This window comes from Cynocephalus volans, chromosome 9 (assembly GCF_027409185.1).
Source record: "Cynocephalus volans isolate mCynVol1 chromosome 9, mCynVol1.pri, whole genome shotgun sequence".
Taxonomy (NCBI): domain Eukaryota; kingdom Metazoa; phylum Chordata; class Mammalia; order Dermoptera; family Cynocephalidae; genus Cynocephalus; species Cynocephalus volans.
In genome coordinates, this window is record NC_084468.1 from 67,223,331 (window position 1) to 67,234,880 (window position 11,550).

General features: G+C 39.1%; 1 protein-coding gene across 1 annotated transcript in view; it reads left to right on the top strand.

The window, feature by feature from the left end:
• ANXA3 (annexin A3) overlaps window positions 1-9,527 on the top strand; it is a 53,628-nt gene extending 44,101 nt beyond the window's left edge. Inside the window, exons 12-13 of the mRNA XM_063108414.1 lie at window positions 1,842-1,964; window positions 9,003-9,527. Coding sequence (XP_062964484.1) covers window positions 1,842-1,964; window positions 9,003-9,062 — 183 coding nt within the window. The 3' untranslated portion in view covers window positions 9,063-9,527. The remainder of the gene's footprint in view (window positions 1-1,841; window positions 1,965-9,002) is intronic.
• Window positions 9,528-11,550: the final 2,023 nt, after the last annotated feature.

An 11,550-nucleotide genomic window follows, 5' to 3' on the forward strand; every position in this document is an offset into this window, starting at 1 on the left:
AATCAATACAGAGATAGCTACAGTGAAGTGATGACTAAATGATTTCCCCCACTTCACAGGAAGCTAGGTAACAGAACTTGTTTTAGAACCCAAACCTTACGCTTGACCGGTTAGATCCAGTGGCCTCTCAAGATGCCTTACTTAAAACAGACCAAGCTGAGTTAGCAAACTTTACATGATGTTGTGACCCTGTGTGTTCTTATCTGTCTTTGCTGCTGCATGGTGAGCTCTAAGAGTATGTATTTTCAGCCGACAACAGGGCCTTGCCCATGGAAGATGCTTACCTCCATGTCTTTATTGGGCATTTCCTGTGGTCCCGCATGTACCTTCTCAGTTATATCCTAAGTGATCACATCATTTCCCTCACCTCAGCCCCCAGCCGCAAGTCTGCTCCCCCTCCTGTGTTTCATCATCTCAGTGGATAGCCCCAACAGGAACGGGCCTTACCCAACTCTTGACATTGTACCATTCCTCCCCAGCCTCGTTCACTGTGCCTCAGCCACCTCAGCCCTCTTTCTACTTCCTGACCATGCCAAATCTATTCTTACATCAAAATCTTTGTATATGTCGCCCTCTCTGCCTCAAAGGTTCCTCCTCCAGATCTGTCAATGGCTGGCTCCTTTGTGTCTTTCAGGTCTTGGTTCAAATGTCTCCTGCCTAGAGAGGCCTCCCTGGACTGCACTAGACCAGTCAGCTCTCTTTCAGTCACTCTCCATTCCATTTCACTACTTTATTTTCTTCATAGTGCATATCACTATGTACTTAAACAATTGGTTAATTTACTTTCCTGTCTGTGTCCATCTACTAGAACATAAGCTCCATGAGGACAGAGGTGCAGTCTGTGTTGTTCACCACCATGAGCACAGTACATGGGACAATGCCTGGCATATAGTAGACCTCAATAAGTATTTGTTGGACGAATAAGCAAGTGAATAGAGGCAACATCCCCCTAAATGCTCAACTAGAAATTTTATACTCTCCCTGTCCTTCATTATCCTCAAACGATACATCATTACATTTTGTCAATCCACCTACATAAGCATCTCTCAAATCTTCCTATTTTCTCTGTCCCTACTGCCATTTTTCTAGTTCAGGCCATCATCATCTCTTTCCTTTATTATTGCAGTCACCTCCGAATGGTTCCTAAAGTCTCTAATCTTATTCCTTATCTTCATCCTCTTTGCACCCTGCAGCTGTTCCTCATATTGCAGTTAAAGTAATCTTCTGAAACCACAAATCCAATCTGATCTCAACATTCTCATGTTTAAAATATTGCAATAGTTCTCCACACTTGGGATAAAGTCAGAATTTGATTTCACAGTTAACAAGGTCTGGCCTTTCCAGACACATCTCTTGCTATCCCTCCTCGTTATTTATGTATCTTTGCCTGTGGCATTCTTTTTTGCACGAAACCTTCACACATGCTATTTCTTCTACTGGAACATTCTCTCCTCTCTATATAAACCCACTCCTTCTTCGCCTGGTTGATTATTTAGGCTTCAGCTTAAGTGTTACTTCCCAGGTAGACCTTTCTTCATCCTTAGGCCCCCTAATATATGTTCCCATGGTGCTCAGTATTCTCAATATGTCAGACTACTTGCCATGGCCTGCTTTCTTGCCTGTATCCTTTACAAAATTGGAAGCTTAACAGGGGTATGTATCATCGCTGTTTTTCAGCATTTAGCATGGTGCTGGCACAAATATTTCTTGAGTAAATGAATGAAGTTTGATGGAAAACAAATAAAGAAGCATCATCATAGTTGAATATTTTGTACACCATTATCTATTCTTGTAAATATAGATCTGTATGTTGTACTGTGAGCACCTACATTTCTTGACAGGGTGCTGGAACTGATGAGTTTACTCTGAACCGAATAATGGTTTCCAGATCAGAAATTGACCTGTTGGATATTCGAGCCGAGTTCAAGAGGAATTACGGCTATTCCCTATATTCAGCAATTAAAGTAAGTCTCTTCTTAAAAATAGCAAAGCATATTTTGCCCTTCTCTATGCATCCTCTTTCCCTTATGTTCCTTAAAATATGAATATATATGACTTAGATTTCTTTCTCCTTGTCAATGTATAAATGTGTTTTCTGACTTTAAAATAGTAACAGCAAAATGTCCCTAAAGGCAGTAACGATTTTCAACTCTAATTTTATTCTTTTGTGAATTGCATATGCAAGTCATTTACCTATTTTTTCACATTGCAGTATTTTTATTTATTTCACTGTTTATGACAATGTAAGGAAAGAAAAATACATATTTTAAATTGCCCCTTTTTTACACAAAAGAGAGCAGCTTGGTCCTGCAGTTTGGAGTTTTCATTTCAGTGTATAGGAAGCTTTCTCATTCTTTTTAACAGCTGTATATATCATTCCATTGTATATTTGTACCCGCCACATCAACAGAGGTTTCCAGTTTCTTGCTATTACAGACAGTGCTGGCCTATGCATACACACTTCCTCATAAGGTACAAGTTATCTGAGGAATAAATTCTCAGAAGCGGGAGTGCTGAAACATGTAAATGCATTTTTAATTTTGGTAAATATTACCAATTGACCACCATTTTGCACTTCCATGAGGAACGTATGAGTTCTTGTTTCTGCATAGTCTTGCAAAGGGTGTTATCAGATTATGAAAACCACAAGCTTTTGGGTTTTTGTAATCTGATACATGAGAAATTATATCTCAGTATAATAATATACATTTTTCTTAGTATGAGTGAGGCTAAACATATTTTCGTGTTTTAAATGACATCTACATTCCTTTTACTGTGATGTGTCTTTTTATGTTCTTTGCCTATATTCTTTTGGGTTTTTGTTCTTTTTGGTCAATTTCTAAAACCTTTTTCACATAACGTAGATTAATCTTTTATCTAGTTGTAAATATATTTTCGTTTGTTATTTGTCCTTTGACTTGGCTGAAGGTATTTTTTCCAAGCAGAAGTTTTACATCTTATTTAATTGAATTTATCAATCTTTTCTTTTATAGTTTCCTAATTTTTAAAAATATTTGGTCCCTTTGTTGTGAGGCACCCTCCCACAGAAATGAACTTACACGCCACTCATGCAGAAAAGGGCAGTTTATTCACTCCAGCTGGCCAGCGTCCGTCTCCCAAGGAGCAACCAAGGAAGAGTGGCCTCAGACCTTGGTCTTGTGGGGTTTTTAAAGGCAAAAACTACATCCCATTGTCACACGGGTTTGTCCAGGTGCACAAAGCAAGCTAGGGAGCTAGGTTATAGAGGCCAGGAATGAGCCGTTGGAGCAGTCAAACATAAACGTTTTCATTGTGTATGGTTCCTGTTCCCATGTAATAATTCACTGTGTATGGCTCCTGTTTCTATGCAATGGTTTTTGTTTCTATGAGACGGTCAATGGTTTCTCATGCAGAAGGGGGGTAGTCTGCAGGTCAGCCAGGAGGCATAATGGAGTTACCTAGGTTAAGCAAACAATTCTACAGAAGCAGATAGCATACATTATGAGGGTGTAGGGAGCTCTATTTCACCTTCTGTTTCAATTATCCTGGATGAGAATCTTCCTAAAATGTTTTAAAGAATGAAATCAATTTTCATTGCTCTCAGATTTCAGTTGATACAATTATATACATAATTAAATAAATGACAAATTATTAGAACGAATAAAAAAGTAAGACAGGCAAAAATTATGCTAGAGGCTTCCATACCCTATGCTCATGGTTCAGTAGTTATAGTCCCAGTAGGAATATGGCAACCAGTAAACGGTGAACTCAGGGTCTAGCCCCAGACCTGCTCAGGAGTCTCTCATTGATCTATTTTTCTCCCTCAGCCTCCCAGATCACATATGAAAGTCTCCAGTAAAGGAGTGATAGACAGCATTAGTCCAAGCAGGTTCCCTGAAGCAAAATAGGAGCTGAGGTTGGTGAACAAGGTATTTCAACCTTCCCAGCCACCAGAGCCATTCTGACGAGGTGAAAGGATAGACTGGCTTCGTGAAGGTTCTGCAGGCTGCACAGGGAACAGTTTTCCATACTTCTGCCATTCAGTTCACACTATGGAATGTCTTGAGAAAATCAGCGTTGGAAAACATTGGACCCAGGCAGATTCTCCAAGATCCGAGCTGGGAGTTGGGGCCCGGAGGACTATATGGGACAAAGAGGGGATTGGCAGCCTAGCATGGAGCTTTTTCTCTGAGCACTGGGAGTCCATGGCTAGCTGTCCAGACACTCCAGGCCCAGCTGCAGGATAATTTCTACACCATGGGGATCCTGATCCTGCGTGCTCCCCAGTAGCACCCTCTCTTAAACTCCTGTAAGGATCGAGCCCTGCCCCTGTGAGGGAACTGAAGCCCAGCCATGGCCACCAGGGGCATCAGGCTTAGGCCTCATTCCTGTGTCACTGTGAATGGCTAGAGACCTTGGTCCAGCCTTCACTCAGGCCTTTCCATGATAGCCATGCTTGACCAGGTGCATATGTTGGCCTGGGCCTCTGGACAACCTTCTCGGGAAAGCTCCTGCCTCAGAGTCCACAAATGATTTTGAATGAATGTATGAATCAATCAATCAATCAATGAACTCACAAACGAACACTAATCAACTAGATTTGTCGATCAAAATCTTTTTTTTTTTTTTTTTTTGTCGTTTATCCGTGACCGGCACTCAGCCAGTGAGTGCACCGGTCAGTCCTATATAGGATCCGAACCCGCGGCGGGAGTGTCGCCACGCTGCCAGCGCAGCACGCTACCAAGTGCGCCACGGGCTCGGCCCTCTTTTTTTTTTTTTTAAAGATGACCAGTGAGGGGATCTTAACCCTTGACTTGGTGTTGTTAGCACCATGCTCACCCAAGTGAGCCACAGGCCAGCCCTCAAAATCTTTTTTTTTTTAACCAGAACTTTTGTTTTTGTCCTAAACTTTTACAGAAAGAGATGCATGCATAAGTTGAAATTGGGAATTTACTCAAAAAGTCAACTCTCAGACTGTGCCTGAGGCTTAGCACAGGTGGCATCAGCTGCTCGCACTCAATTCTATTTGAATCGATCCTGACACATTACAATAGTTTCAATCATCATAGAAGATTCAATAATATTAACCATATTGTACTTACCAGGGTAGAAAAGTAGACTCATACATTTTATAAAGACTGTCAGTAACAAGGTTGAGACACAGAGGGCTTTCAGTTCACCTTCAGCAAACCCGAAAATTAAATTAACCAGTGGCTTTCAGTCCTCCAGTGGTCCGGGTAATTTAGGCTTATTGTATTTGAGAACATTTAAAATATTTGCTCTTTGATAGAAAAGAAAAATCCATCACTAAAGAGTTCAGTTTGTAATTTGAAATAATGTAAGTTTTCTTTATTTCTAACACCTACTGTACATTATTAAGTAACATCATTTTGTTTTCACTATTGATGAGCAGGATCGTTTCAAAAGGTTGAGTTTCTGAAATTTAGGGGCTAGAGTTCCGTTTTGTATATCATTCCAGCCTTTGATTCTGTCTTCCTCATCCTTCCACCTATTGTTTAGACATTTCTCTGCTCATTGACACCTTTCTCAGGTGGTGACTGATGGGAAGGAGAGGAGAGGAAGAACAGAGGTGAAAAACAAATGTGTATCTCCTATTGCTTAATAAGTAAATATTAATGGAAAATTTGGATGAAATTGCATTCTTTGGTAGATGTTTGGTCAATAAATTATGTACTTATTTAATAAATAACACAATTCCAGGCTCTTTAAGAAAAATACAATAGTCACCCTCAATAAACTCGTAATTTATGTGGAAACTTGAGGTGGGCATGAAAAAATTAGGAGATAGTAATTGAAACAAAATACAATTAAATGCTATATTGTGGGGTTCAGATGATGGTAATAAAGGAATTGAGAGGAAAAGAAGTTTGGAGTTAGATAAGGAATATTTCTTAGAGAAATGGGTCTTGAACCTACCTTTCAGATCAACAAGCATGTGTTGAATGCCTCCTGTGGGTCAGGTGCTCTGCTGGTCAATAGGGTTTCAAAGGTGAATGCTCTAGAAATAGAAGTATGGTGAGAGGCAGGAGGGAAAGAAGTAATAAGGCACTTGCTTGATTAGAGTGTTTACCTTGGGGAACATTGAGAAATAAAATTAAAGTTGGAAGATGAGTTCAGTTGAAGGAGAGCTTTGAGTGAATTTATATTTCATTCATTCAATTAAACATATTTATTAAATGCATGTTATGTGCCAGGCTCGGGATTATATTTATAAGCAAAGGCAGAAAAAAGGACATTTTCTGCCCTTATGGAATTACAAACAAATGTAAAATTACAACTATGTTAAGTGAAAAGGAAAGAGACATCATTGTGCAAAAAGATTATGTAATAGGAAGGCTTGACCTATAGGAAAGGCTTCTAGGAGGAAGTTTTTGTTCAGATCCAGAAAATGAGTAGATATTAACAAGGCAAAGGTTGTGGAGATAGGGAGCCAGTGGAGCATTCTAACAAAAGGAACTGCAAATGGAAAGACCTTATGGTGGAGGAAACATATGACAAATGAGGCTGAAGGGACCATATTCTGCTGGACCTTTTTGGCAATGTTTAAGGATTTTTGTCTTTAGCTTAAGAGTAATGGGAAACTATTGAGTTTTAAGCAGGATAGTATCATGATCATTGGAAAGATCCCTGTGACTGTGGAGAATGAATTGGACATACAATAGAAGAGAGGTAGGATGTGAGTCAGGAGGCTCTTGTATTAGTCATGTTAGAGTAGCTACCACTGGCTTGGTGGTAATGCAAGGAAAGAGCAAAGGGCCAAAAGATATCTAGGAGTTAAAACTTAAGGGACTTCATGTGATATCTTTGTGTGAGAAGTGAGGAAAAAAAGATGTCAAGGATCAATTTCCTAACTTGGGAAACAGATAGTGGTGCCATTCTCTGCAAGAGACTCAAGTTTTAGGATTTTTTCTTTTGGGGAAGTGGGAGGAAGTTCGTGAGTTTGGTTTTGCATGTGTTGAGTTCGAGATGTCTTTGAAACATGTAAGTAGAGATGTCAAGTAAGCTGCTAGTGATACGAGATACGCTTCGGGAGTAAATTATGTTATCGAATCTTTGGACATGAGTGAAAATCCTATAGGGGGAAAATATAGACTGAAAGGAAAAGAAAGCTTAGAATTGAGCTTTAAGCATCACTAACAATTAGTGGCTGGATAGAAGAGGATGAACCTGCAAAGAAGACAGAGGTGTAGACTCCAGGGAAGAGGAGGAAAAGCCAGGACCACGTGGTAGGACAGAAGTCAAGGGAAGAGCATGTTTTCCAGGAGGGCGAGATCAACGGTATGCTGTGTCCTGTGGACAGAAAAGCAAGATAAGGGCAAGAAAGTGTTTGGAAGGTTGATGGATATGATGGTTATTGGATTTGACTTACAAAACAATAAGATTTAACACCTTGGGAATATAGATTGATGAATCTAGAGTCAAACTAGTGACAAGAGATGAGAGCCTAGACTAGATTTGCTGTGGTCAGATTGGAAATAGGAATAACCTGAAAAACACCACAAAGAACAATTGTCAGAACTGAGTAATGTGGAAGATAAAAGATGAGATCAAAGTTGGGAGGAGAGAGAACCATGGTACCGCTGTTGAAAACAGGCTGACAGAAACATTTAGTTAGTTTCTCAAAAACAGTTAATACGACCTAATTAGAAAGCCATCAATTATGTTCAAAGCTTTTAAAAAATACATTAACTGTTTTTGTGAAAACAATTTCTAAAATGCCATATAAGTAGAAGCTATATGAGCTACTTGTATTACTAGAAGGCAGAAAGGTAGAAAGATAGGAAAAAAGATAGACATTTGTTTAGTCCCTACAGTGAATCAGAATTTGATGTATAGCTTTGTGTTCAGCTGCTTGGATGTATTTCCTTGACTAACTTGTAGACCCCCTGATAATTGTTTACAACACTGATCAGAGATGGCTAGAGGGAGCTCTTTTAATACGATGCTAGAGCATTACTGATTTGGCAGCAAAAAGAACATTACATACATATGGCAGAGCAAGACTTAGGAAAGCCAATTGGGGAAGAATTAAAATCTATATAAAACAGAAGAACATATATTAATGCCTGCTCTGTCTTGCTATGAAAGTAATGCTTAACCTTTTCACTAAATGGCCTTTTTCATTACTTCCTTTACATCACTACTTACTGTAATTTACCCCAGTGACAGGTTTCCCAAATGTGAAACTTAAGTGATAAAAAGTGCTCACTGGTTGGGTTGCCCTGATGAAATAAAAATAATGTGAGGACTTTAGGCAATCCAGGTTAAAAACCAAGTTTTACCTCTGATGAAGTCTTTTGCAGAGCAGACATGGTTTCTTTGTCCTTAAAGTCTTAACCTCACGTGGTATTTTTTCTGAGCCAAGATCTTTTTTCGTCTAGCCTAGGAAAAAGGAACTGATAATCATACTCATTAGGGACGTGATTCATTTCACTTTCTTAAGTGAGGCAGTGTAGGATGGTGTTAATGGGCCAGGCTATCTGGGTTTGATTCCTGCCTCTGTCACTTACTCTCTATATGATTTGGGACAAGTTTCCTAACGTCTGTTTTTCTCATTTTACTTATCTGTTAAATGGGGATACTTATGGTACCTACTGCATACAGCTTTTAGAAGGGTTAAAGCAGTTAATACACATTAAGCCTTTTGAACAGAAAGTGTTTCATAAATATTAGCTAGTATCAAAACTACAATTTTAAAAAGTTTTGTTAGAAATTAACATTATGCAGTTGATACAATCTTATTTTTTTAAACCCAAATTGAAATTTAATCGCAATCTATCAGGAAGAATTTAAATGTTACATATTGTAGAGAAAATGCTGGGCTGGCACATTATTACACTCTGGTATGAAAGAAGAATGGAATTGCAGGTGCATTTTGCTAAATGGTACAGCTAATGAACCTCTTACCCTAGTGAACTCCCTGGTGCTGTGAGATTTTATTCATTTACGGTCCCCTCCTTATTTATGCTGTATTTGTTCTTTATCGGTCCTGTTCTTTGCAGTCAGATACCTCTGGAGACTATGAAATCACCCTCTTAAAGATCTGTGGAGGAGATGACTGAGTGAAGAAGATGATCTCCAAAAGTCACCTGCTCCCATGATGAGCTCTTTCCAAGGCTCCGCTCGTTTCTTTCCCACAATATTTAAAAGTGTAAGCAAGTGTAAACAGCAACCTGTTTTCCTCACAGAAATTTTTATTGTCCCATAACAACAATAACAACAAAAGTGATTATTTTAGAGTACCTCATTTATAATGTAGTAGTTTATAAATGAAATTTAAGACGGTATTAAGGATCTTGTAACACTATCCAATTACACTCATATTTCTGCTTAGAAAGTCAGAATCTGTATAGTTCTAACCCATTAAATATAAAGCAGGGTAATAAAAATTGCTGCCTTTCTTAAAGATAATTTGTCTGTTTTTAGAGTCTACCAGCATTGGGCTGGTGCTAACAACTAATGTTATTTCAAAACACATTTTTGTTATGAAAGCTGTCATTGCTTCAATTTATCTATCACCTTATTAATCATGCTCTTCTTTAAAAAAGGAATAAAAATGATGATGTATGTGACCCTGGCCTGACTTTTCTAGTTGTGATCAAGCCGTAAGAGCGACAATGTGTGATGTTACTTCAGCCTCCAGAAACATCTGCTGAGCACTTAATCTAACCATTTCCTGTCTGAATAGCAAGCATGAATTGTGGTTGTTTCATACTAAATTCTGCTTTCCCAGAATGGGTATTTACAATCAAGTCTCTAAGGTTTCCTTTTCCCCTAAGTTGGCAAAACTATGCATTTTTAAAAAGTCCCTCATGTTATCTTTGAATGGGACCTTAATGAAATACCCTGACTGATATGAAATATATGAGGTAAACAATTCCAGATGCAGTTATTATTCTGGACTAGAATAGAAATGATCCTACTGCAATAGTGATGTGGGATTCCAGGGCTTTTCGTCAATACAGTCCACTGGCGAATACTTTTTGAGATCTTTCAGAAAGATGGAGAAGTTATTTCTTGTTCTGGGATTTCCAAAATGCATGAGGGAATAAAGCACAGGTGTTTAGAGTCCAGTACACCTGGTTTTGACTCCCTGCCCTACCATTTATAGCTCAGTGACCCTGGCAACTACTAAACCCTGTGAAGCCTGTTTTCTCATCTGTAAAACGGAGATAATTACAGTACCTACCTTTGTCATAGAATTTTTTAAAGATTAAGTAAGACAATGTCTGTGAAGCACTTAGCCCTGTGCCTGGAGGTAGTAAGTGTTCAATTGCTGTTAGCTATCATTATTAAGGCTAACATCAGAGTGATCACAACAATGCTGCAGCCATCCTTCAGCAGACTTCAGTTCACCTACCATGCGCAAAGCCCTGTGTTAAGTACTAGATGAGAAAGGGAACTAGGACTCATACCCTTTTGCCAAAGAGCTTAAAATCTGTTTAGGGAGAGAGACATGAGCAGATAAGCACAACACCGTTTGTACCGCTTGCATTCAGGGAAGTGACATTGTGGGCAGGGGGCAGGAATTCAGCCTACTGAAGGTCACAAACTCAAGCAGTAAAAAAGGGGAGAGGCTCTTCAGACAGGTAAAAGCACTTGCAAAATCACAGAGTTATGAAATTGCATGGTATGTGCACAGCTCTACCAAAAGTGTAATGTGGTTGTGGCTTAGCACACGCGGGAATGTGACTGGTGGTAGGCAGGGATCAGATTACGCTGAAGCATTTACAAGCATGTGAGGATCATGGAAGGAGCATTCCAGAAGGATTTCAATCAGGGAAATGATGTGGTCACATATTTATTGATTGGGGGATGCGGGGGAAACATATGGGAGAAGAAAGCTAGAGGCAGGGAGCCCATTTAGCAAACTAATTCTATAACCAATACTAGAAATGTCAGCCTGAACTAAGAGATGGCAGGGGAGAATGAAAAACAGAAGAAAACACTTAAATATTTAGGAGATGAAATTAAGTAGACATGGTAATCAAGGTAGCCCAGTGTCAAGTATGGCCCTACGATTTTGGCTTGAGTGATTTGATGAATGAGTGTAGTATCACTAAGCAATAAATTAATGCTGACACTTATTGAGTGCTTACTATGTATCAGAAACTATGTTAAACGGTGTCGTATATTTTAAATTGTTAATTCTCAAGCAACCTTACAACGTGGAAACTAACTCACAGATACAGGAATGGAAGCTTAGAGAAATTAAGTACCCTGCTATGGGAAGATCCAGGATTTAAACCCAAATAGCTCAACTCCAGTGTTCAGGCTCTTAACCACTATTTTGCCTTAGAATTTATCCCATCCCAGGGCCACAGTTCTTCTCAACCCTAGAATGTGAGCTACTCGAATGCAGGGATTTCTGTCTGTCGCCTCACTGCTGTATCCCTAGTGCTTAGAACAATGCTCAGCACATAAAAGTCACCTTAGAATCTTTGTTGAATAAATGAAGTTCTTTTTACTCTATGAATTTTGACTATATAAATGAATTTAGGTTTAAACATCTGTAAGTATACCTGTGTCTGTTTCCTAGGTTGGGGAAAA